The sequence below is a fragment of the Equus asinus genome, chromosome 10 (genome assembly GCF_041296235.1).
Source record: "Equus asinus isolate D_3611 breed Donkey chromosome 10, EquAss-T2T_v2, whole genome shotgun sequence".
Classification (NCBI taxonomy): domain Eukaryota; kingdom Metazoa; phylum Chordata; class Mammalia; order Perissodactyla; family Equidae; genus Equus; species Equus asinus.
The window spans coordinates 18,937,900-18,963,897 of record NC_091799.1 but is presented as its reverse complement, the minus strand read 5'-3'; the positions used below and the strand labels follow the sequence as shown (position 1 = coordinate 18,963,897).

Genomic DNA, 25,998 nt, shown 5'->3' with positions numbered 1-25,998 from the left:
AAATTCTAAAGAAATAGGCATAGCCTGCCACTTAGATGATAAAGTGACGCCCCAAAAAACTCACCCTTATTTATTATTCATTTTACTTCAGCAAGAATACCCAGAGGACAGTAATCAAAAGGCAGGTAGAGTTCTGTTTCCAAAAACCCCTTCCTAGAACTTGGACCTCCCCAGCCCGCCTCCCCACCCTGAGCAGCTCCACACAGCAAACCCAAAGCCTGCAACCTCATTTGGCAGCATCCTCAAGCTCCCGCCCGCCGCCGTCAGAGGGGTGGTGGCTGGCAGCGGGACTGCCTCCGCTCCGCCCCTCCGCCTGGTCCGGATATCTTGGTTTTATTTTTATTTTCACTCTCATTCTTTTCTTTTGAGAGCCAACAGAAGACGTGCGCGCCTCCTATATAAAGCAACACCAGCCAAAACAAATGCACATCAAATGCATTTATTTGCACAGACACTCATAAAAACTTTACTAGACACCAAATCATTACAGGAAGGGGCAAACCTCCAACTCCGCAGATCCCTAGCGTTTTGAAGTGGATTTAAGATAAAGATCAAATGGGATGGGCGCTGCTCCCCGCATCACACCCAACCCCTTTCCCCAGTCGCGGACCCTCGGGGTAGAGACCAATGAACTTCCTCGCTTTTGTGAATTTGTGTCCAATTCATATAAAATGCCTTTCTGCAAGTTATTCTTAGTGTCCTAATGGGGCTTTTATGGCTCCAAATACAGTCCTTGGCCTTTTCTTTGTTCTGGCTCAGGTCCTCAGTCGGGGAAGCCCCTGGTTCTAGATGGGCTGCTGAAATAACCCAGCCCATCCATTTGGCAAGAAATGCAAAGATTCTTGAGGAAAGTGCCTTTTAAAAAATAAATATAAATGGCACCTTGAGAGTCCCACATGGTCGGTTTTGATGCATTGGGCTGAGGCCCCTAGTTCTGTTCCCTTCCAAGGTTCTGGTTAGGAGCAGCTACCCTCAGCCTCAGGCCCCACAGCCAGGGCGAGTGGAGACATCTGGGCCCTGCCTGGGGGGCTCCTGCACCCAGCCCCCGCCGCCTTCCTAAAGGAAGAGAGATGACAGAGTTCAGCACCTCCCTTTCTTCCCCCGTAGGTCCTGGTTGGAGGAGGGGGAAGCAGCCATGATTTCCCCAAGTCCTGGGGACCCCCTTTCACCCAATTACTCACCAAATATTAATAGAGACCTACTGTGTGCCAGGTGCTGTGGTGACCACTTACATTTCATCCTCTCAGCAGCCTTGGAGGATAGACACTATGATTATGCTCCCTTTGCAGATGAGGAAGCTGAGGTGCAGAGAGAGGGCAAGACTTTCCTGACATCCCACAGTCAGATCTTGAAGCAGACCTGGGTGCCTCCCCGGGACCTGCTCTTACCCACTCCTAACCACCGCCCGGCCAGTGGCAGACCTCAGCCCTGGGCCACCTAGCCAGGACAGTGCCCTTCTCCAAGCTCCAGCCCTGAGGGCTGACAGCAGCCTTAGGATCTGAGGGAGCCGGATCTCCTGACACACCAGGGAGGAATCCCGTGACTAACCACCCAGATCTTGTGCTGAAAAGTCATGGACCTGCGGCTAGAGACCCCACGAGCTGGGTGAGGGTGGGGATGGGCTACAGGGAGGACAGAAGGACTTTGCTGGGGGTGGGTGGTCCCACACATTGCACACAGGCACATACTGTCACGAGCCTCAGAGCCACGTGCCCCCTGCCTCACCAGCAAACTCTGCCTAAAACCCTGTCCCCTGCCATCTCTCTCTCCTCAGCCCAGAAGACCCCAGATGGGAGAGTGCAAACCTGCTCCCAGCCCTGAGTCGGAGGGACCCAGCGTGGACCTCTCTCCAGTCATTCCTCTGTGGACCGCCACCGGGCTCAGGGTCCCTGTGAGCTCGCCGCAGGCACAAGAAGACCACAGTCTCTTCCCCGGGTTGTGGGAAGGGGCCGGGTTACTTATCACACACATCCATCGCTCTGCTAGCTGAGAAGGGGCCTGAGCCTTTGACCCACGTGTCCTGGGGTCAAGAACGCTGCGGTCCGCGGAGGGGAGTGTGGTCGGGGCTGGCTCCCAAGGCCGGGACACTCGACCACTGCCAGGGCCATCCGGCTCCACTTCTGGAATTCCCAGGTCTCTGGATACCGTGCCGCCGCCTCCCGGGAATAGCGGCCCCCAACCCGGACCATGGCTTGGGGTGGCTCTGGTCCAGTCTGGCTGCCTCCCCTGGATCTGAGGGTCGCCAGGACCAATGGCACCCCGGCAGCGTGGGACGGGCCTGGGCGCTCCCGCAGGGCGGAATCGCGGATCCGTGCAGCTCCTCGTCCGCGCCTTCATGCTCCATCCCTGCCCAAGATCCTCCCCTCCAGCCGGGCTGTAAACTGGGAGGGGGCTCTGCCGCTCAGCTTTGGTCAGAAGGACAGCGGGACAGCCGGAGGGAGGATGGACAGGGCTCCACTGCGGGGAGCGGGATCACAGGACTGTGTTCGTAGGAGGCTGGTAGTTCAGGTGCGGGGTGCCAGGCCCTAAGGAGAGGAGCAAGGGGGGACAGGGAATGGCTTAGTGGAGATGGGGCATCTGTGGGATTGGGGGAGCTGAGACCCCCGCCCTAGAGCTTTCCTCTCCGATCTTGCTTCTTCCCAAGCGATTCCAAACAGCCGACTCCATCCATCCCCAGGTGGAGAAAATTGGAAGCTGTTTCTGCCGCTGAAGTCCAAGCCAGAGAAAATCCCGGGTCGGAGGCAGCGCCCAGGCGCGAGCCGCCGGCGGAGTCGTGGGTCCAGGGTCGCCAGGGGAAATTGGTGGGTACCAGATCGCACCCGCCCCTGCCGGGCGCAGCAAGGTGCCGCTCGCCGCCTACCGGGAGTACCTGAGTCGGGGTCTAGGCCCCCGCCTTCGGTCCAGGCGGCCACTTCTTCAGCAGTTCAGCTCCTGCGGTTGTGCTGGGGAGAGACCTGGGGCCTCTGTGTGTCTGTATGCGAAGGAGCCGGGATCACCGAGGGACCCGAGGAAGGGGGACAAAGGGCAAGGAACAGGACCTATACGGTGATCAGGAGGACAGGGACGAATGGACAGTGAGCGGGGAGGACCTGGAGAGGGGACCTCAGGTTTGTAGACTGAACAGCCCCACTCCCAGACCCGCACCTGGGTTGGGCCCAGCATGTCGGCAGCCACCAGCGGCTCTGAGCACCACCCTTGGCTCTCCCGATGTGGGCCCTGGTGGTGTGGGCTGTGACGCAGGCAGGAGCACGGGGAGACGTGCCAAGATCCTGTGCACCCCAGGACAGACCAGCCATGGCACCCAAGCCCGCCCTGGGCACGTCCTCCTACGCTGAGACGCAGCCTTTGGGCAGTCCGAGTTTGGGGCACAGTCCACGGCCCCAACTTGGCTCTGGACGCCAGCCAGAGGTCAGAGAAGCTTAGGAAGTCTGGCCACAGGGACCCCCTTTCAGCCTAAGGAGGGAAATGTGGAAAGGAAGAGGCCGGGCACGGGGAAGGCGGAGAGTGGGAGACAGAGGGAGAAGGGTGGAAGGCTGCACTAGGAGCCTGGCTCCGGAGTGGGTCTGCTGGGCCTTTGACGGCAGAGAATTCCTTAGTGCTCTCTGAAGGAGAAGGCAAGAGACTCGGCTTAGAACCAGGACCCTCTCGCCCACAGGCAGTTGCCCGACAGCAGGTGCAGGGACGTAGCGCGGCCAGCAGAGGGCAGAAGGCACCCGGTCGGTCTGCCAACTGTGCGCCCGGCTCTGCGCCTCGCGGCTCCGCGCGCCCGAACCTGGCCCGCTGGCTGCTCCCGGCAACTGCCGCGCCCCCGCCCCAGATGCCCGGAGAAGGCGGCCCAGGCCCAGGCCCAACCTCGGGAGCTCGAGGCCTGGGGTTTCCGGGCTGGGCAAGGACAGGGGACCAAGGGCATGTGAGAGAAACTCCACATCCACTCATCCAGCGTCCTGGATCCAGACACACAAAGACGCTGAGAAATACACGGAGACACAAAGCCAAAAAAAAAAAAGACCCAAAAAACCCCCACAAAACCCCCAAACCCCAAACTCTGAGAGACTCGCAAATACACAGAATCATTCAGAAACTCAGAGATACACACGGACACACAAAGGTGACACGAAGACACACATATAAACAAAAAAGAATCCCAGACACATTACAGAAGCTGACACACAAAGACGTCCCACCCGCATAGAGTGACAGACACAGGGACACAAAGACCTACAAAAACACAGAAGATACGGAGACACGGAAAGACCTGCAGATTCACACTCAGACACACACACAACGAAGCAGGGGAATCAGACACGGATTGCCACACTCGGAGCCGAGAAAGTCGCAGGGACACAGAAATACTGCATGCGCACAGAGACACGGGTGCACAGACAGCAAGCTCCTCCGAGGCGGGAGCATGGACACGCACAGCGCACACAGATACCCACCGACACACACGCAGGTACCGGGGTGGGGCGGCAGCCTCTAATCCTCCACAAAGCCGGGCCCCTCCGCGGGGCCCCGCGGCACAGGGGGTCACTTCTGACCAAGCCGCCCGCAGGCTCCAAATCCGATCCGCCCTCTCGCCTCCAGCGGGGTCAGGGGACCCGCCTCCCATGCCCTCCGCCCCCGCCCCGCTCCGCGCCGCTGCTCTGCTCCGGGAGGGGCCGGGGCCGCTCCGCAGCGGCTCGAGGGGTCAGCCCGCGCCTGCCCCGGGGCCGCATCGGCCCCCCTGCTCCCGGGCGAGCCGCGCCTCCGTGGGGACCCAGGGGCCCAAGACACAGCCGGCCAGGCTCAGCGCACTGCAGCCGGACGCAGCGGCCAGCGCAGCGAGCGCGGGTGCCAGGCCCGGTGGATGCCAGGCCCGGCGGGTGCCCGAGTCAGCCACTCGGTCTTGCCGGCTTTTCGCTCCCCAGGGCCGAGGACCACTTTGCCCAGGCTGGCCAGGGCGCTGTCCCTGCCAAGCGTGGCCTACGGACCCCTGGCCGGGTCCCTCCGCCACCAAAGGTCGCCTATCCCAGCCGCCAATCCGGTTTCCCTCGAGCGGCCGGCGGAACACACGTCGTCCTGGGCCTTCCGTCCCCGACCCTGGAGCCACCCCTACCGGCGCCCCTCGCTCCAAACCCTGCGAGGCCAGGTTCTGGTCCATTGCCCCCACTCCCGCCGGGGGGCCTCTTTCCCAGACGTAATCGTCCTCTAAACTCTCCGTCGCCTGAACCTGGCCTCACCTTCCTCGCCTGCCCAATGTCCCCCATCCTTGATCCCGGGGCCCCTCCGGGATCTTCGCTCACCCTTGCATCCCATCTCTGCCACGTCTGAAGCTTTCCCGGGTCCCTCACTCCAAATCTGGGGCCCAACCTCCCTCTCCCTGAGCCAGGGACCCCTTGGCGAGTCCTGAGCCAGCAACCCTTCCCTCCTGCCGTTGCCCGTCCCTCGATCCCCGCAGCCAGCCCTCTCCTCGGACCAAACCGGCCCCGGCAAGGCGCCGCCGCCCGGGGGACGCCAACTCAGCCCGGTGTGACCTACCTCGGCCGACAGTCGGGGTCCCCGGGCGGCCGCTCACGGCCGGCGCCGTCTCCTGGTGGAGCCGCTGTGCTCGCCGCCGTCCGCGCAGTCTGGTCTCGCTCGGGGCCACTCCTCTTACCGCCGAAGCTTTACAAAATACTAATAATGAAGCAAGAAAGCAAAGAAGGAAGCTTGCTTTCCCCAACTCCCAAATCAATTTTTCAAAGGAGTGGGGCAGAAGGATTTGTTTCGAAGGCGACCCAACCTTCTGCGAGGGGCCAGCAGGGCGCTCGGCCTGGCCGGGACGCCCGGACCGGCGCGCGGGGCCAGGCGCGGCGCGGGGCGCAGGCTGGGGGCGCGGGGAGCCCTCCCGCGCGGGGGGGCGGCGACGGCACTATTTGACGTGGAGCCGCCGGCTCATCCCGGCGCAGGGATACGAGGCGCACCAATGAGTTCAAATGTCAGGAAGTTTGAGGAGGGGTGAGGCGGCTCCCGGGCGCAGTATCCCTCCGCCGCCAGCCCCAGCTCTAAACCGAGCGGCTCCGCGGGCGCACCATGGCACTGGAGTAGTGCGGGGAGCGCGCCCGGAACCCCGCGGCCCGCTGCGCCCCGCCCGGGACCCCGCTGCGCCGCCCGCGCCCCCCCAGCCCGCGGGGCCGCCCCTGCACCCCCGCCCCCTCCCCCGCCCGCCGCCGCCGCCGCCGCCGCCGCCACCGCCGCCGTCTCCTCCCCGCGGCTCCGTCTGCCGCCGCCGCCGCAGCCCGGCTCCGGGACTGACAAGCAGGTGACAGAGGAGCCGGCGCGCGTGGCTGCGAGTGCCCGGGGGAGCGCGGCGCCGACTGCAGCCGCCCCGGCCCGCCCGCACGACGCCGGGGCCCGGGGCCAGCGCGTTGCCGCTCCGCGCTCGCCGGGGGCAGTCGGCGGCCCCAGCCGCAGCCCCAACTCCGCGGGGGCCGCGCCTCCCCGGCTCCCGGGCCCCGGCGGCGGCGAGCGGGCAGGCGGGCGGGCGGGCGAGCACCCTGGCTGGCGGGGCCCGCAGCGCGCCCCGCGTCCCATGGATATAGCAACAGGTCCCGAGTCGCTGGAGAGGTGTTTCCCCCGCGGGCAGACGGACTGCGCCAAGATGTTGGACGGCATCAAGATGGAGGAGCACGCCCTGCGCCCCGGGCCCGCCACTCTGGGGGTGCTGCTAGGTGAGTGCGGGGTCGCCGCGCCCGAGTGATCACGGGCAGGGGACGGGGCCTTGTCCCAGGTGGACACAGGCGTCCAGGCCAATGGATAAAGGAGATGGTTTGCAGGACATGGGGGTGTGGGGGACACAGAGAAGACTCCAGGAGTGATCTTCAGAGGGGCGACAGGCACGCCTAGACAGGCATCCTAAGGGGACAGAGGTATGCAGGGACATCACCCAGGAGGAGGGAGAACAGGACTCGCCAGCCGCCTCCCTCCATCCTCACCGGGCCTCGGTTCTAGAGCTGCCACTCCGGGCAGGAGGTGGGAGGCGGGTGGCAGGGGTGATGGAGGACCCAATAGTCACCTTGGCAGGCTCGGGAATGGCGCCAGGTCACTTGGGGAGGGGGAGCTTTTAAGAAAAAGATGCCCCCTGGGTCACCCAAACCACAGGTTTTGGGGAGATTGGGGACAGAAGACGCCGTGGGGCGTGTCAGCCAGCGAGCGCCTCAGCCTCCCCTCGCCTGTCTGGGTCCCAGCCGGCTCCCCCGCGCCGTGCTAGTTCTCGTATTTATTACCACCAAGCGCCGGATCTCCGGAGAAGGGGAGAGCGCAGCGCCGAACCGAGGCTCGAGGCCCGCGGCCTCTCCGCGCCGGAGTCCGGGGACTGGGACGAACTAGCGGAGGCTGCCCGGCCCCTGGCGCGGCGGCGCTCCCGGGCTGCCCTCGCCCTTGGCCGGGGCTGCGGGCACCGCTGCAGCCGGGACGCTGGGGCCGTGCTGGTCGGCGCTGACGGCTCGGCTCTCGCCCTGTGCGCTGCAGGCTCCGACTGCCCGCATCCCGCCGTCTGCGAGGGCTGCCAGCGGCCCATCTCCGACCGCTTCCTGATGCGAGTCAACGAGTCGTCCTGGCACGAGGAGTGTTTGCAGTGCGCGGCGTGTCAGCAAGCCCTCACCACCAGCTGCTACTTCCGGGATCGGAAACTGTACTGCAAACAAGACTACCAACAGTAAGCCCTCTCGTCCTGCTCCTTCCCCGCCGCCGCCGGCACTCGAGCCCGGCCGCCCCCTGCCAGGCCGGGGCTGCGTCCGCCCTACAGCCGGCTCTGCGCGCCGCTGGGCCCATCCGCTCCGAGGGCTCCGCGGGCTGCGCGTCTCTCCGGCAGGGCCGAACCATCCCATCCCGGCCGACCCTGGTGGCCGGGAGTCTCCGGCAGCCCCTCGTTGCCATCCTTTGTCCGGGAAACCTGCTCTGGGCCACTGAGTCGGGGCGTGGGACAAGGCCGGGGGCCGACTGGGGGATATGATGCCGTGGTCCTGGGACAGGGCCTGGCCCCGCTGAGGCCTGAATTGGGGACCAAGAATTGATTTCCAAACGAAAGCAGCGCTTTAGGGAGCCAGGCCCTGGCGGTGTGCTTCCTCAGCCCAAAGGCGGGCTTTGTGGAGGGGTTGGAATTCCAGGAGCAGGGCGGTGGAGTGGGGGTGGTGCTGGCCTGGGATGCCCCTGTCCTGCCAGGGTCCCTGCTGCACTTTTAGGCTCTGATGCAGAGAAAGGAGTGTCCATTCTCTCCAAAGCGTTCCATGCGGGAATTTTGCACTTTTGATTTTCGTTGGCTGGAGAAGCTGTCTAGGAAGAGGACCTGAAGAAGTGGCAAACCACAGTCTGGGGCTCCCCAAGGGGGTGAGGAACTGACCGAGTCAGCCTTCCCCAGCAGGCCTTCTTTCTTGCAGTGTGTCTGTGTTGGGGAGGGGTGGCTGCCCTGCCCTGGTGTAGCCCAAGCGTCAGAGTCGGGGGCCAGAGACGGTGGGGTGAGCCCTACTTGCTGACTTGTTTTGAGCTGAGAGTATGGGTTTGTCTGGCAAGCGGCCCGGGACAGATAAGAGCAGATGCAGGCTTTTTCTTTTGACCCTCTGGGTTTTATGCCTGGTAGTGTGATTGAGAGAAGCAACAGCCAAAAGAGGGGTGTGGGGATCCCCAGGGCAGCATTGTGTAGACAAGTGGGTGCCTGCGAGAACTTTCTAGTGAGGCCCCGAAAACCCTTTCAGATGGGGCTGCAGGGTGGGTAGGCTGCTCAGGCGGTTTGGGGCTTGGAGGGGGCCGTGTGCCCAAGTCTCCGGGAAAAGGCAAGGCTGCGGGTGCCTGGTGGGAAGGGCAGTCTGCTTGCTCTGCCCGGGGATTGTCCCTAAATCCAGGCCCTGGTGGGAAGTGGAGCAGCTGGAGTGTCCCTTCCCCACCTCTCCAACTGCTTGGCTGAGGCCTGGAAATAGAGGGACTGCCGGCCAGAGCCCTCGAGAGGGCAACGGTTCGACTCTGAAAGGCTCTGGCTGAGCCCCATGCTAGCTCCTAACCTGGCTGTTGCTCCCCTGGTCTGGGAACTGTGCAGGAGCTGCATTTTTGCGCCTTGCTCTTCCCGCTGGCTGGGGGCTCTGCGGGCAGGAATCGGGGCCAGTACAGAGAGTCAGCTCTGTTGCTGGTCCCAGAGCCCAGCTGAAGCCTCCCGCTCTCCCCAGAGCACCCTAGATGAGGCACACTCCTGTTGATCAGGTTTGTGCTGTGCCCTGGACTGATAATGATTCTGGTTCCAGGAGAAGGTGAGGCAGCCAGTCAGCTAAGCCACAGGCAGGCAGGAGCAGCCCAGAAGAAGCGGAGAAAGTAGTTTGAGGTCGCTGTGGCTGGGGGCTCTGGGCCGGTCCAGGGAGCGGCCCCTCAGCAGGGCTCACCAGCCTCTAGCCAGAGTCCTGGTCTGCACCCCTGGCCTCCTCTGCCTGCCCCACCCGAGCTCGGCTCTGGCAATGCCATTTCCCACTCAGCTCAGCCACCGGCCTGGACAACTCAACACGTGGGGGCAGAAGGCCCAGGAAGCTGGAAATGGGCCTCCGAGTCATTTGCACAGGTTTTTGATAAAAAAAAAAATTTTTTTACATATTGGAAGACTCTTTCCAACCTTTTGTACATATCTACCGGTTCTCTCCCTCTGCCCCCCAATCGTTTATGGGGCTTCTCTTTAAAACAAGGAGAGGATGCTCCCTGGTTCTTCAGAGCCCAGAACTGTAAGGTCACAAAATTTGAGCTGGGTGTTCATTAGAGCTGAGCGGCCAACCCCATCATTTTACAAAACAATTAAACATTAAATGGTTGCAATTGTTTCGTCGAAAGTATATTTGCTTAAAAAAGAAAAAAGGCACCTAAGAGCTTTTTTTCTTCGCTGCGTGTGGTAGGGGTGTGTTTGCTGGTGAATTTGGGATCAGGGCGCATCTCAGGTCCCGAGTCCGGGAGTCTGGGTCCTGCGGGGTGCAGCCTCCAGGCCGGCATTATTCATACCCCTCTAGGTCCCTCCCCCTCCTTCGCCCCCTCTTTCTTCCAATAAGGCCGGTTAGGTATCTGCGCTAGGCGGGCCGGTTGGGGGCTGAGGAGGGGTTGTTATCAAGACAATCCTGGCGACAGATACCCCGCGGGTCTCGCCTCAGCGTTTCTCTGCGAGAGCCAGCGCAGCGAGGCAGGAAGGGGCCGGGGAAGCGATGTTCTTTGCACGAAAATATATTTCATGACTTATTTTTTGCTTTGAGCACTGCGGATGCATATTTATTACATCTGTATGTAAATGCTTTTCAGACGAGAATCCAGGCAAGTGAGCTCAGAAACGTGCCTTCTCGATCTTGTCGAGTCTGTGCGTCAGCAGGATTGGGAAATTAACAACCCCCGCCCCGTAACTTTTGAAAAATGTGTCCTCGCCCGGCGAGGGGCTGCGGGGCTGGGTCCTTAGAAAAGAGGTTGCTATTTTTATTAAGCGTCTCTTTCTCCTTGAGATTTGTTTTAAAGATCTGGGACACTCAGAAGCGCAACGTTATTCTACGCACCACGGGGGTGATTAATGGACATTCGGGCGCTTTTAATAGCATTAGATAAAACCCACCCGCACGTCCCGGACGCTCGAAGCAGGCCGGGGGCCACGGCATTTGGGGCGTGTTCACGCGTCACTCAAAAAGTCTACTTTTTCTCCGTACGTGGTTTTTGGGGCTCCTTCTGAAAAAAAAATAAGATGAAAGCATTGGATCCTTCTCCTGTGCACGAGGCTCTTGGCACCTCGGCAGCTTGAGCTCCTTCTCGGACCGAAAACCCGGTTAGAAACCGGGAGGAAACGCGGCCTCCAAACGCAAAATCACGAACACCTCTCCTTCCGCCACCGGAGAACACATGAAAAAACAAAATGACAACTTACCGCCCCCCCCCCAATTTTTTTTTCTTGGCGGCTAGGCCAAATAGAATTATGTAACTCTCTTTTCTTGCCGTCTGTCGCTCGTCTGGAAAGGGTTTCTATCCCGAGGAGGTGGCGAATTCCTGGAGGAGGCTCCGGAAGGGGGGAGGGTCGGTGGGAGAGTCCAAAAATCTGTCACAAAATGGAGTCTAATCGCTTGTAAGACAGCTCGCAGGTCTCGCGACCCGAGACTCGCGGGTGTGCGAGCGGGAGCGGCGCGCGCGGAGGGATGCGGGGTCCTGCCCGGGCGGCGGTCGCCCTTGCGCGCGGGGAGTGCCCGGGGCGTCGCCGCGTCGCCGCTGCCGCTGTGGAGGTCCAGGGCTCCGCTGAGCCTGCGAGGCTCCCCTCGGGCTCGCCTGCCCAGGTAGGATGCGCCCACCTCGGCAGAAGGGGCCAGCGAGGCTTTGATTGAGTTTCACAAAAAGCCGTCTGAGTCCTGGGGTGCTTTTTTTTTTTTTTAAATTTACCCCAGCTGGCTGCGGCTCCAGTGGCTCAGCCCGGCTCTTCCCAGCACATTCCTTTCCTTGGAAGTGTTTACACCGGGAAAGGCCTTCCGGGGAGGCTCACCTCTCTTGGAGCAGCAGCACCAGCGGAGTGCGGGTGTGGCGCAGGGGGAGAGCAAAGTCAGGCTCCAGGCTCCTCTGCTGGCTGCTTCTCCCAGCTTGGGAGGCCTCGCATAGGCCTTACCACAGTGTGCCAGTTACCAGCAGCACCCCCTCCACCAGTGGGCACCCCAGCTGACATGTCCCCCAAGGGACTAATTCAGGGCTGCAGGCACCCCTGCCCACAGCCCCGGGCAGAGGGCCTGTCCTGAGAAGGACCTGCTTGGAAGGAAGAACCAGCCCTTTGCCTTGTCAAAAGGCCTTGGTGGCGCTCTCCCTGGGGATCTCAGGGCTGAAGGGCTCACTCTACCAAACAGAGTTAGGGGACCCTCTAGCTCCTGGGAGGGCACCTCGCCCTTGACCCCCAGAGCGTTGGCTGTGGGGTTAGCTAGGGCTGGCCTGAGGCTGCTGCTGTCTGCTGCTGAGGGGCGGCATTCTTCACAGCTGACTCCTGGCTCACCCGGTATTCCCTAGGCTCCAGGCTGGTATAGGCTAATTTGCTGAATCTTTCTCCAGTAGGGGAAGTGGGCTATGAGGATCTCCTCTGGGGTATGTGACTGGTGACTCTCCGCTCCCTCCCGTCCTGTCCATTGGAGCCAGGCTCAGGACCACACAGCCCTGGCACCTCTTCTGTAAAATGGGGACATACCCACCTGGGGGAAAGTACTTTTAGAAGGATTCCGAGATAGCATGCCCCAAAGGACCTGGCATCTTGCCTGGCATGTTGTTAATACTCTGGAAATTATCATTGTTACTGTTATCACCATCAGCATGGCAAGGAATGCCTTGTCTCCAAGGACACACACCAGACTGCCCATAGGTTCCGTGCCAGAGAGAGCTGCAGCTGGCATGCTAGTTTGCCGTGAGCCTCTCTCTACAGGGAAGATGAGGGCCCGCCCCCTCCCCCCCCCCCCCAGGGAAAACCATTCCCTTTGCCTGAGTGGGCACTGGGAGGGTCCTGCCTCCCTCGGGGTGAAAAGAGCTTTAGATTCTGAGACAGACCTGGGTTCATCTCCCAGCCTCGGCGCTCAGCAGCAGCTGTGTGGTCTTAGCCAAGTGGCTGATCATCTCTGAGCCCCAGGTTCTCCATCGGCAAACTGGGGGTGATGGTATCATTTCCCAGGCTTGTTGTGAGGATTGCACAAGGCACCTGGTGGGGCTTCAGTGAATGTTCGATACTCTGTGGGATCCAGTAGCCTATCCTGTACTTCCAGAGTGGCAGAAAAACCTCCGATTGTACGGGTGGAGAACAGACGCCAACCACGCTTTATGAGGAAGGGCAGGCAGCACGGTGGCCTGGTGTGCTGGCCTGTTTCTTGGGGGCTGTGGGGGGTGGAGGTTGGTCCAGAGCAAAGATCTTTCCAGTGGGGAACAATTGGAATCTCCAGGGGCTGTAAAGCTTGGAAAAACATACTCAATAATATAATTTCATATTTGGAAAACTGTTCACGCTTATTGTTTTTGTGATTCAAATGACAGAAAAAAAAACCAAACCTCAACCAACATCTCTCAGGCTGAGGGGGAGATTCAGAAGAGAGGGCATGTAGGGGAGAGATCCAGGAATCTGTGTGTTAAGAAGATGAGGTTTAAAAGGTTGAGAAATGCCAGCCCAGGCAGTCAGAAAGATCCTCCAGCCCGGGGAGGTTTTTCGGTCCATGATGGCCTGGCAGTGCTTCCCCGGGGAACTTCCTCTGTTCTGCGGCTGTGAGGTTTTTAAAACAAAAAAGGAAAAAAAAAAAAAGAAACCCAGTCCTACTTTGGCATTAGTTAGGTGGAGGAATAGAGAATACTCTCATCGACATGAGTTATAACTTTCAATTTGTTAGACACCACAGGCAAGCCTCAGCTTCAGGGGAGGGAGGAAAAAAGGGATGGTCTGCTGCTCCAGGGAGCCTGGGTGAGCTGTCAGTCAATTGGGTGCAGGAAGACCCAAGGCCTGGGCTCTCTGGCTGACCCCGCCCTCTCCAACCCCCAAATTCTGTGCTGATGGCAGCAGAGAGCAAAACCGAAATTATATATATTTATTGCCACTGCAGTCAGAAGTGGGGAAGCGGTGGTAGGGCGGGGAGGGTAAGGCTGAAAACCATATTTGAAAAAGTTGATTCACGAAGGCAGAGGAAGGAGAGTGGCAGACGTTTGCCATTTCATCGACCGGCTGGTGTTCTCCATTCATGCCATAAATGTCTCCTGTCATTTGAAGCCAAAAGCAACATGATTTCGTTCCCCGGTGGCCTATAAGGTTTTTCTCTTTTTTTTTTTTCTGCAGTAAATGTTTATTTGTTAATAATATACTTTAAACAGCCTAGCCTTGACCTCAAGTCTCCCCAAGCATCCATCTTCTCTCAGAAAAATCTTGCAAAGTTTGTGTAATTTTGGGGGGGAAGGTGTAACTGACGGGGCAATGAAGGGCCTGTGTTTGCTTTAACTACTGCTGCATCTCAGAGTGGTGGGGCATAAGGGGCCACTGTGCACTGGCAGTGGCAGGTTTCTTGGGTTTCAGGCCCAGCTGACAGCACTTCCTTGCTGCCCTCTACCTTTGCTTGGCCTGATCAGTACAAATAAATTTCTGCCAGGGCCCTTCCTTTGTTTTTCCTGGGGCAATATTGTATCCATTTCTGTTCAGCTTCTTGACTGGCGGCGGCAGGACCTGCCCTGTCGACCCTGGAGCCCTAAAGGGGGTCTGGGGGAATATAGGGGTGGGGGGGGAATATGTGAGTATGTGATAGGAGGGGCACAGGGGGCTTTGTCTCAATTGGGAGCCTGACCCGGGCTGGCCTGGACCCAGTGTGATAGCTGATGGCAGAGCACCTGGCTGGCCCAGGCACTTGCTGAACTGAGCGAAGTGTTGATGAAGGAAAAACCCGGTTCCTGGAGTCTGGTTCCAGAAGAAACAAAGATGTTTGCTTCCTGGCCGGCCCGTGCTTAAGAGGTTTCCCTGGGAACTGAGAGGTGGCTGCCAGCCGGGGAGGGTTCTGAGGGCTGCCCAGAGCAACAGAGGTGCCCACCAGGGCTGGCAGGAGGGAGGAGACCACCAAGCTGCTGGCTAGATGCAGAAAGATGAGTGGGCATGCTGGAACCCAGGACTGCCAGGCAGTCCGCCCCTCCCTAAGTGCCCCCGCTGGGTGCTACAGCAGTGATGACGGGAGAGGAGGAGCAGTGCTGGGTCGGGACAAGCTGGGTATGACTGCTGTTCCCCCTTCGCCTGCCTCCCGCTTTCCTCCCGGACTCAGTGACTGTTGTCACGTGACTCTCCAATTACCATAGTTACTGGGCTGTGGTGGTGCGGGCACCCGCCCAGGCCTCGAGCTGCCCAAGCCTATGGAGATGGAGAGGACCAAGGTGCTCTGGGGCCCCCTCCTCCAAATGGAGGGCCTCCTGGGTGGGGCGCGTTTTCTCAAACGAAAGAGCAAGATGGCAATTACAAATCAATGATCCATTGATTGAGACTGTCTCATGCTCCCAGTGACACGGCAAGGGCCTTAAGGGAGGCCAGTGGCTCTTCTTGAGCCTCAGTTTCCTCCTCTGTGAAACAGGGGTGATAATTCTAGCGTCGCAGAATAAAGTGAAACAAACTCAAAGTTGGCAGCCTGCATTGGGCATTCAGTCAATGTATGTTTCCTTCTTGCCTGCTGGGAAGTGAGCAGTTGCCCTGCCTGGCAAGAATGCATTGTCTGCCCTGAGTTGGAGGCCCAGAGGGTACACCCTTCTAAACAGGCCTCCCTGGGGGGGCCCACTCCACCCTCCTGCCCCTCACCTAGGTCTGAGGCCTGTGTTTTGAATTTTTCCCTTGCAAAGAGAATGGGGCAGGTTTGACTGTCAGAACTGGTCCTTGGAGGCGGCAGCCTGTGGATGGGCCCCCATTACTACAGAGGCATGTAGCTCCTGGTTTTTCCCGACTCCTGAGCATGGCCTGTGTAGATGAGCAGAGTCTTACTGACCCCAGACGGGCAGGCCATAGTAGTGTGTCTAGAAGGAAGAGGAACTGGCGTTTCTTGAGTGCCTGCCACATGCACTGACCTTTACAGCTCCAGCTCCATGTATAGGTGAGAAAACCCAGGCAGAGGGCGTTAGCTAACTCCCCCCAGGTCCAGAGCCCCCCAGGTCCAGAGGTACTCTGTAGGCTTATTTTCCCCAGGCACGTCTAACTTCCCAAAGTGGATGGGATCCCTGAGTCCTCATGGCCTGACCTTTCCAAAGCCCCAGATTCCTGCTCTGGACAGTTGTAATTCTCCCAAAGCGCCCAGCCTCGAAGGTGTAGGGGAGTCCGAGGATAGGAAGGGGGGGTCACTTCCCTCTTCACACCAGAATACCCTTGTAGGGCCAGCTCTTGCCAGAGAAGGAAAAAAGGTTAGAATAAGGGCCTTTCTCCAGGTGGGAGAGCTTGCTTGGCTCCCCGGCGCGCGGGTGGGGCAGCTCTCAGGGGTCTCCACCCGCGCCCTCCTCTAGGCCCACCTCACGAGGGTGCCTGCTCCTCGTTTTCCTTTCCCGGGGCAGCACGGTGCACGGGCTCCTCCGCTCCTGGCCGAGCCGCGGGCGCCAGCGGCGGTTGATGAATTTCGGTGTCACCAGGGGTTTACCCCGGATTTGGGAACCGCGCGCTCTAATACGCGCACACGGTCCTGCTCTTTCTAAAGCGCAGCCCTTTCACCCAGCGGCTGATTTATGAAGGAATCCGATCCTGGGACGGGCTAGGCTGGAGTCCGGAGCCCCGGGCCCCCCGTGGCAGCCTTCAGGCTCCTTCACGTTTCAGGGGCCCTTGACGGCTCCAGGCGCGCTCCTGGGCTGGACTCGGGGCGCCCTGCAGGGTGGGGCCTCCCACGGCCCAAGTCCTCTCAGAGCCACTTAAACCCGCTGGAAGGGAGCGAGGCTGGCGGAGAGAGTTCGCATTTTCCTTCGGAACTGAGCAAAGTCCTCGCCCCTCCCCAAGTCCTCCCGCCGACCCCCTTGGGCAGGCCCCAAAGCAGCGAGTTCGGGAGGTTTGTTTATCGAGGGAACAGAAAATTGAAAAAAGAGTCTAAGACCTTTTTCCCCGCCTGAGAAATGTGCAAAGTCCCTCAGCTCCTGGAGGCGGCGAGGCAGCCCGAGAGCCGAGTTCCCGGCGCGGCCGACCCCGGCCCCCTCCCTCCTGCGCCCCAGCCGCAGCGCCGCGGGAGGGCCGGCTTTTTTCAGATTTGGTTTGCAGGGGGGAAATGTGGTCGTATCAATCCACAAATATTTACTCTTAACAGACTTGTATCTGTGGAGATTTCGAACAAAGACAGTTTAGGGGGATTACAAAAACCCTAAACCCCGTTTTTCTCCCGGTCTTGGTGCTTTAAATGCCAATTACAGGCGAGCCATATCCAACAGCAACGGGGGGGAGGCCGCAGGGTCGGGGAGGGGTTGGGGGGGCGAATCCAGCCATTAAATGTAACTTTTCATTATGAAAAGGATTTCGCCGGTTTTATCTTCTAATAAGATTATGTCACGAACTCAAGTACCTAGGATGGTGCTGAGTGACAGGGCTCTGTCGTTTAATCAGAGGCTGCACCGCTCCAACCGCGGGGCCCTTTGTCCGACAGAGTGAACGACGGAAACTTGCCGTCCTAATCCCCTTATTCATGTCAAGCAGAGAAAAGAAGCGGAGCACCTTACAACCGTGTCCCCTCCACCCCTTCCGAGGGCGGCGGGAGGAGGGGGCCCTGTCACCCCCTGGCGCCTTTCGTTTCTGAGCGCGCTTGGGTCTCCTGAGTCCGCCATGCGTTGCAGCAGGGGAAGGGGTACCCTTGCGAGAGCCTCAATGGTCAGCTTCTGGAAAATGGGGTCAACGACCCCACGGCCAGAGGTTACTGGTTGAGGGGAATTTTTGCCTCCACTGACAGAGAGCACGGCCCCGCTCTGTCCCCTCTTCCTAGGAAAGGTGCCACCATCCCCGTTAAAGCGGGATTGACAAGATGCGAGTGGCCGCATGGAGATGCGGGCCTGCGCTTCTGGGGGGGTGGGGGGGATTTCGTTGGATCCTGGGACTGAGGTTGCCACGTTCGTACTCCTGCGAGTCTCCGGGGTTGACCATTCCCGCTGCTTGCTCAGCCCCTTTCTTCCGAGGGCGAATTCCTTTGTTCGACCCCCGCGGAAACCCCGCTACTCCACTGGACTGGTGGCGCCTTTATTCTCACCACCGCCGCCCCTCGTCCCGCAGTTTGCAAATCTTTCTTGCGGCGCCCCAGCCGCACAGACCCAGCCGGGCCCGCCGACTGGCCCCTGGACGCCGCCGCCGCCTTGCCCGAGCCCGGCCGCCTGCTTGGACGTCTAGAACTGCGGCGCGCACAGCGGGCGCCGCGGGCGCGGACTTCAGCCGCCGGCGTTCCTCCGGGTGCAGTGGGAAGCCGCGGGTGGCGGTGAAGCAGCCGCATGCGCACGCGGTTCCGGGTCGCTGCACCGGCTGAAAAAACCAAAAGCAAAACCAACACCCAGCAAATGAAACCCGCGCGCCCTTGGGGCTCCGTTCTGCACCCCTCCAGAGAACCAGGCCGGCCACCTCCCGGCTGGCTTCTCGGGTCTTAGAGCGAAGGCTTCAGACTCAACAGAGCTGGAGGGGAGGGGGGGGGGGCCTTCGGAGGACTTTGTCTGTAATATACCCGGCTCTGTGGTCTCCTTTTAAAGCTCTTGGGCTGTGCTCCGGGGCAGCCTCCTTGGGGACCCCTGTGCGCTCTCGGAGCGCTCTGGAGACGCCTGGCTGCACGCAGTCTCCTCCCTCTCGAGCCCAGGCTCCCAGCGAGCGCGGGGAGGATCGGGCTGAGAGCAGGGTGTCACCTCGTAAAAGCGACAGGCAAGGGCTGTTTTATGGGGAGGGAGAAGAGGCAGGAAGTGATGCTTCCATCTCTGGCTGCCCTGGGACGGAGAACCCCGATGGAGGGAGCCTTATTTGGGCGGGGGACTACCAGGGGGACAGGGCAGGGTCAGAGACAGTCGGGCCCGCAGCCATTAAGCGTGGGACGGGGACAGGTTGGAGCTGGGGAAGGGGACCAACAGACGGGGAAGCCGGAGCTCACCTCCCCGCCGGTCCTCTCCTGGAGCCCCCTCTGCAATCCCGGGCTCAGCCAGCAGCTCCGGCCCTTCCTCCCAGGCCAGGGGCGGGGGAGAGACTTTCTCCCTCGAAACACTTGATACCAACTTTGTTTTTTTGGCAAGAAAAGTAAGCCTTGTTTGGAAAAGGGGGGAGGTGGTCGGGTGAGCGAGGGAAGGAGCAAGCCAGCGGCAGAGCAAACTTTGCGGATTGGGTTTCAGCGCCTCCGCCCCACCCCCAGCCCCGCGGCGGTGATTTGTGTGCGGGGGTCTGTGACCCTGGGAGGCATCAAACGGCCCGCGGGAACCAGCCGAGTTCAGAGGGACAGTGGGCAGAGGGGCGGCCTAAGACAACGCAGATGGTTCATATCAGGCCGGCCCGGCCGAACCCTGGGCTCGCAGCCTCTGCCCGCCGCCGGCCCGGTCTCCTCGGCGGCAGGGGAGAGGCCTGGGGTCTTCGGCGGGAGACCTGAGCGGTAATAGGGGGCCAGGAACGCAGCCGTCAGTCGATGCCCAGTCAGCCCCAGCGGCAAGGAGGACGGTGGCCACTGACAGAGGTCCTCCACCAGGTGGTCCTGATCCCATCCGGCTCAGGAGGAGCCTGACCCTCCTTGTCTGCCCAGAGTAGCCTCTGAGCATTGACTGGTCCGGAAAGGAGACCCGCCAACCTCTGCCCAGCGGCCAGACTTTGCCCCTCCCCTGCCCTGCAGGCAGCCGGGGCTCATCCGGGTCATAGTGCCCCTCCCCCCCCACCCTTGGTCACCTTCTTCTCTCAGGGAGGTCCCCTGCCCTCCTCCTGCCTGCTGTGATGGGTTGGGGAAGCCCCCACCTGCCTCTGACTTTGTGTCATTCATTCATTCCTTCATTCATCCATTCTACTGTGGTAGAATGCCCTTCCCCTGGCTGCCCACTGGAGGCCTTCTGTCTGGCCTGGGCTAACTCGGAAGGACTCCTCTCCATCCTCTCTCCTAGCCCCAAGGAAAAGCTAAAGAGGTTTGCCCAGACCTTGGCTTACCCAGAGTCTTGCTTAGGGGTTGGGGCCCCGCTGGGCCTGGTGGGATGGGCACTTGCCCACGCCAGCCTGGCCTCTGAGCGGCTGCCCCTCTCCCCAGAGCTGGAGCTGGGCTGTGGGCTGTGGGCTGTGGACACCAGCTGGAGTCTCCCTGCCCGGGTCTCAGGGGCCTGGCTTTGCCCGTGGCTTCTGAGAAGCCTCTCTAGTGACCACAGCGAGGACGCAGCTGGGCCACATCCTCCGCCTGAACCTTGGGCTGCTTTAGAATGTCCCATCTGAAGGGCTCCTCAAGGTCCTTGTAGAAATGGGAAAACTGAGGCCCAGGTGGGGCCAGGACGCACCCAAAAGCTCAGTCGGTCATAGCAGAACAGAAGCAGAAACCCCAATCTGCCCACTGCTAGCTTAGGGATCTATGTGGCCACTCCACAGTTCTTTCTAGAACCCTCTCCCAGACTCTGGCTTTACACTGGCCTGGTCTGTCCTCCCCGGGCTGAGGTCAGTGGGAGGAAGGTCCTTGGATCCTGGTTCCTGAGACAGGGTGCCAGGCTTGCCTCCATGATGAAGTGATTTTGAGAGCTTCCTGGATAGCATGGAGACACGTGGGTTTTGGAATTTTATTTTCTAAATTGGGACATTAAGAGACAAGAGCCAGGTGACAGTGCCACATCCCACCATCCCTCTGTCCTTCTAGTGTCTGACTCCCGGACACCCTGGACTTGGCCTTTCCTCTCTACAGCGGGTCACAGGGAGGCCAGCAGCCTGGCGAGGGCCACAGAGGGTCCATGGGCTGCCGGGACCACTCGGGGCTCTGTCTCCCAGGGTCCTTGCCTCGGGGGAGCAGCCGGCTGGGTCATCTGTACACGGAAGACGCATCTGTCCTCCACATGTTGGAGGCCGAGCAGAGGACATGTGGTTTGGGACGTGTTATCTTAATCGTATTTATTAGCCAATCCAGAAATAAAAAAAGAATTTGATATTGTTACGATTTGGAAAAGATCCCCAAATCTACACAGCGACAGATGAGCAGAGGCCGTCAGCCACAGCCAGGTTTCTTTCAACTGGGATCAGGACACGGTTTGGAAGTCCTTTGGGTTGTGCGATGGGATCTCTATGCTGTGAAACAACACTTACTGCTTTCATTTTCCCAAGCAGAGATCTGAAGCAAAATTAATTACCCCGCCTTGACTGATAGTCGTTCTGTTGGAGTATGGTTCTAATCCTTATTAACATTCTCTAAAGTCAGGCATGAAATATGACTTTTACACCACACTCTTTGGCATATGTTTTTCTTTTCCAGGATATTTTTCAGGCTATCTCCGAGCCTCGCTGCTGTTCATTATTTTTGCCATAGGTCTAGAGTTGCCAACCCGAAGCCAGTGCCGCACAGAGCACAGCCAGGGACTGGGGGTGGGAATGACACATCTCTGCTCACTACGCAAATTGCTTCTGATTATTGAGCTTTGAATGTTTTCCTCCATCCTGTTTTTATTAAAAACTCCAGCGTATTTACGCTTGATGGTGTCTTCAATTAGGTGAAAGAAAAAAAGCAGGGGGTTCCCCTTTCTATAGCAGTATGTAGAGAAAATAGTTGTTATGACCGCAAAATTACTGCCCAAGCCTGGTTCTAGTAAAGCTGGCCCTGCTTGGACAAGCCCAGCAGGCTGGGAGCTTTTTTTCTACGTGTTCCAGCTGCTGGGCAAACAGACCAGGGAGGAAGCTCACAGAAGCCTCCGTTCTGCAGGGGACTTGGGGCGCCTCTCAGGAGCTAACGCTTCCCAAGTCTGTGAGCTGCAGAAGGGGGCCTGGCTGCGGGGGGCTTGCTGGCTGGCAGGGCAGGCCCAGAGAGCACGTCACAGCAGCAGCAACAACAATAATAATCACAGCTGAGGTTTGTTGAGTGCTTGTGGTCAGCACTTCACAGTTCTTTAAAGGTGCTATGGCATGGGTGCTATTATTATTTTCATTTTCAGGTAAGACAACCGAGGCACAGAGAATCTGAGTAACTTGCCCAAGGTCACACAGCAAGGAAGTGGAACTGGGATTGGACTTCTGTCAGGAGAAAACTTTCAGTGATCCTTTGGGAGGGTAGATCCTGGCCCCTTGCTGGGTTCGGTGCCCCAGTGGTGGCCTGGCACCAGAGCTCAATGGTGTTTGTTGAAAGAATGCCTAATAATTGACGGCAGTGTTCCCTGTGCACTACCTGTGGTAAAGGTTTGATGGGGATTAGCTCAGTGAATGTTCTCACTGCCCTGGGGCAGGCATTGTTATTATTATCATTTCCCATTTTGCAACATTGAAGCTTGACCTGAGAGATGCAGTGGTTTCCCCAAGGTCACAGAGTTTCAGACAGCAAGGGTAAGAGCTACCACCTACTGGGCAGAGGTTAGGTCTAGGCTCGGGGCTAAGCCCTTGGCCCCCCAGATCTTGGTGAGAGGTCCTAAAAGCTCTGTTGTCTACCCAGGTTTCCAGGTAAGAGAACTGGGGCTCAGAGAGGTGAGGCTGCACACCCAGGGTCACACAGCCATGGGGGAGCTGCACCAGGCTGGATTATTCTCTTGACCACTTCTCAGCTTCAGGGGGCCTGGGGTTGGGGAAGCGCTCGGACCAAGCCTTCTTGGTGGGTCTCGCTTGGGCTTCACAATTCTCCTGGCAGTGGGTGGGACCTTTTTCAGCACTGAAAGGAGAGGTGTGTCTGTGACCTGCCTCATGCCAAGTGGGCATTGCCCCATCCTAGCCTCACTTTACAGATGGGGAAAGCAGGCACAGAGAGCTTCAGTGGCTTGGATTGGGTCACACAGCTAGTGAGAACACTTGGGGTCCTGGCCATTTGGGGTGGTGTTTCTCCGAGAGATACCGAATCATCGTCTTCAGCAGCAGCATTATCAGTATCACGTGCGACGTCCCTGAATGCCTTCTGAGCACTTTGCAAATACACAGTGATGGCAGGGAGGTCCAGAGAGGGAACAGAGATTTTCCCAGGATTCCACCGCAATGTATAGCCGGCGGGGGTGTGGCCTCCTGCCCTGGTGGGGGACAGAGGAGCAGGCCCACCCCGTGCATGGGAGCTGGGCAGCCCTTACAGGCCGCCTTCACCTGGCCCTGCCTTCCGGGCACAGGCTGCTGGTACGGCAGCTCATACAACAGCTCGGGGCAGGCGCTGTCTGCCCTTTGAAGGGGACAGCTGCCTGAGTGCGTCACTTTGAACTGCAAAGGGGCCTGTGGCGAGGGCTCGGCCCCCTCCCACGTGCCCCCGCCTGCCCAACCCTCAGCGTCTGGTTCCAGTCGGTGGGCCTGGAGCCAGAGGGGCGGGTAGGACGGCGGCCCCCCTGTGGGATGTCAGCCTGATAAGTGAGCTGCGGCAGACCCCTGGAGGAGGATGGAGCTGGCCGCCCACTGGTCCCCTCGTCCCACATGGCGAGAGTTCAGGCCAGTCACCGAGGTGCCATCCTCCCACAGACATCCCCTTGTGGCTGCAGAGAAACATCTTCCCAAACGTCAAAGATTTAAATTAAAATAACAGTAATGATAGTAATAAGAATAACTTGTAAAAGGAAACGTCTTGCCCTGGGGCACTGGGAGTATCATGGACTTACATGTGTGCTCGGCTGGATGCGTGCCCGTGGCAGGAACTCAGCAGGGCTATCAGGTAAGAGACTGGCGTCTGGGCACCTCATTACCTGGAACCCAGTTAGAGGCCTTTGAGTTGCTCAGCTGGGTCCTGGCCAAGCTGGGCCAGGATGGGGCAGGCCTGCCCTGCCCTCGGAGAGCTCCCCGGCTGAGCAGGTGGGGTGGGCGTGGGGGCAGAGTTAAGAAGAAATCATGCCAGCACAGTCCCTATGCTTGGAAATGTTGGCCTCTTCTCTGATTTTGTGGCCTCAGAACTGATTCCATGGGAGGCTGAGAACTTCACCAGATTCTTAGCAATGTAGACAGAGGAAAGATGCCAGTGCTTTGGAACCTCAGAGTTCAGAGTTTGATCTCGGCTCGGCCACTTACTGGCTGTGTGACCTTGGGTTAGATGCTTTCCCTCTCTGTGAGAAGCAAACACCTGCCTCAGGGTAATGATGAGATTTAAAGGAGAAAGCGGTTGCAGTGTCCTCATGTTAGATGTGTGGCTCTTGCTTATACTTTTACAGCTGTGCCCATAGTCCTTTGTTTTGGGCCTGAGCAGACGTCTGGACTCCACGCTCAGCCTCTTTCCAGCTGTGTGACCCTTGGCAAGTTCCTCAACCTCTCTGAGCCTCTGTTCCCTCACTGGTAAAATGGGGGTAATCACAGAGCCTAGCTTCTAGGGTTGCTGTGAGTATTAAGTGAGATGATGTGTGCAAAGAGCCATGCCCATAAATGTGAGCTATGTTTGTTAGTGGGAAGGACTGCAGGCAGGGGTCTGGTTTATAACATAAAGGAGCGAGAGTCTGTGCGCTGGGTTCCCCTGGACAGGTGGCTGTGAGACGGGAGGCTGGAGCTGAGGAGGATTTGGGGAGGGCACTCCAGGTAGGGGACACTGGTAGCAGGAAGATTAGGGCTTCCATTAGTGGGCTGAGAAAAGTGGGCTGGGACAGTGAGTCTGGCTGGAGGGGCTGCCGAGGGCTGCTGGGCCCCCGGGCTGCAGAGGTGAGCGGGCCGACAGCTGTGCTGTGGGGCTTGGGTTTTTTCCTATGGACAGCAGGGAGCCATTGCAGATTATTGGACAGGGGAGTGACAGGCCTGGAGAGGCGCTTTATGGAGATGACGCTGGCAGCTGTGCATGGGGCTGGAGGCTGGCAGGAGGGGCCGCTGCCGCCTTGTAGGTGTTGGAGGGGAGGGCAGTGGAGAGGACAGGAGAGGGGGCAGGTGTAATCCGACTTTAGGAGGCAGCTGTAAGGGGTGAGGGCAAAGGGAGACTCAAAGACGCCTAGGGTTTGGAGCTGGGGTGACTGGAACCCCAGGCCCTGAGTGCTCTCGGCTGGTCCCAGCAAGGATGACCCACGTGGCTGGGTCCTTGACGGGTCCAGCTTCACGGACATGTGCCCTGTGTAGTCCCACGGGGCCCCCCACTCAGAAGGGCTCTGTGCTTGCTTTAATGCTGTGCCATCGCCCTCTTGAAATTCCTAATACTTTTTGAACACGTACCCTGCGTTTTCATTTTGCACTGGGCCCTGCAAATTAAGAAGCCGGTCCTAGTCTCTGAGTCTCAGGCTCTGGGCCCTTGGAATGGAGGCCTGGGGGGGGCTTGAGCTAGAACCAGCCCTGCCGGTATTGAGGAAATCTCCTTGCTCCGGTGGCCTGAGACTTGTTCCCAAATGGCTTCCTCCTCCTGGCTCTCAGCTGGGCCTTCTTGGCCTTCCTGGGTCAGGCGCCACCCCCTTTTCTCATCCTCTGTGCTCAGCCCCCAGCTCTCTTGCTGTTCCCCACACATCTCAGATGCTTGTCCCCATCTAGGTCTTGCTCAGGCTGTAGCAGTTGTGTGGGATATGTCCTCTGGCCTCCATCATCCTATCTTCTTCTGCAAAAGTCCTCGTCCTCTTAAGGCCTGGCACAAGAGTCACCAGTTTCATGAAGTCTGGCTTTATACTCTGCCCCGCCTCCCCAGGCTTGGGTCTGTCTTTCAGCTCTTGTTAAACGTGCAGATTCCTAGGTCTATGGGGGGACGTAAACTCTCCGAGTGAAGCCTATGAATCTGCATTCCTAGCTGGGCCGGGGGGATGTGTGCACTGAGGGCTGCGAACCTCTGCCCAGGGTACCCTAAGCCTGGCCCAGGTATGCGGTGTCTGTGTGCTGAGTGAATCAATGAGCTGTGGTCATCTGTCCATCCTGATGCACATTGCCTGGCGGGGAGTGGCACCGGGGGGGGGGGGCGGTGGCTGACTGGATGGCTGGTGGGATAGCGCAAGTGTGGAGCTGGAGGATGGTTGGGAGGACGCCTGGCCCATCCTGGGGATTCTAGTTAGGCTAGGGTTCTTCCCCTTTGCCTGAAACTTCAGGATGTGGGGGCCAGAATGGGGAACGGGAGGGCAAAATTGGTACCCTCTAGGAGGCAGGAGGCGGGCAGAGGTCGTGGGGTCCATCAGCATCCTCTCTCCAGCTTTCCTCCCCCCCACTCCTAAAGGGCTACCTGCTCCCAATGCAGCTGTCTCTGCACACAGTTGTAGCAGCACGATGAAGCAAAGGGTTTTATTTTTTATTTCTAAAGCCTTTACACTGTGTAGTCACTGAGTTAAGGACTTGAATTATCTCGTTAAACCCTTACAAGTCTATGAGGTAGAATCTGTTGTTATTCCCATTTCAGAGATGTGGAAACTGAGGCACAGAAAGGGGAAGTCAGCTGTCCAAGGTCACACAGTTTAGTTCAACCACTCCACCAGCTGGCCTCTGAGATGCCTTATCCCCGCTGTGGCTCCTGCTTGTGATGTCCCAGGGAGCACCTGGCGCATGTGGGT

The 25,998-nt window shown here is 59.1% G+C and overlaps 1 protein-coding gene and 1 long non-coding RNA gene across 4 annotated transcripts in view; one reads left to right on the top strand and one right to left on the bottom strand.

Annotated features, from left to right (window-relative positions):
* Positions 1 to 404: 404 nt before the first annotated feature.
* Positions 405 to 5,932, bottom strand: LOC139046335 (uncharacterized). Of its 2 annotated transcripts, none has more exons than XR_011506219.1 (3): positions 3,145 to 4,422; positions 2,870 to 3,038; positions 405 to 2,525 (listed from the first exon to the last, which is right to left on the bottom strand). It is a non-coding gene; the product is annotated as an uncharacterized lncRNA (long non-coding RNA). The 2 variants fall into 2 exon arrangements; XR_011506218.1 differs by lacking the exons at positions 2,870 to 3,038; positions 3,145 to 4,422 and adding exons at positions 5,518 to 5,655; positions 5,762 to 5,932 and having other exon boundaries at positions 406 to 2,525.
* Positions 5,933 to 6,280: 348 nt separating this feature from the next.
* LMX1B (LIM homeobox transcription factor 1 beta) overlaps positions 6,281 to 25,998 on the top strand; it is an 81,638-nt gene continuing 61,920 nt past the window's right edge. The window contains exons 1-2 of one of the 2 annotated variants that reach the window (XM_044778750.2): positions 6,281 to 6,689; positions 7,489 to 7,675. In XM_044778750.2, the coding sequence (XP_044634685.1) occupies positions 6,551 to 6,689; positions 7,489 to 7,675 (326 nt within the window). In that variant the 5' untranslated portion in view covers positions 6,281 to 6,550. The remainder of the gene's footprint in view (positions 6,690 to 7,488; positions 7,676 to 25,998) is intronic. The other variant, XM_044778751.2, reaches the window with a different exon arrangement.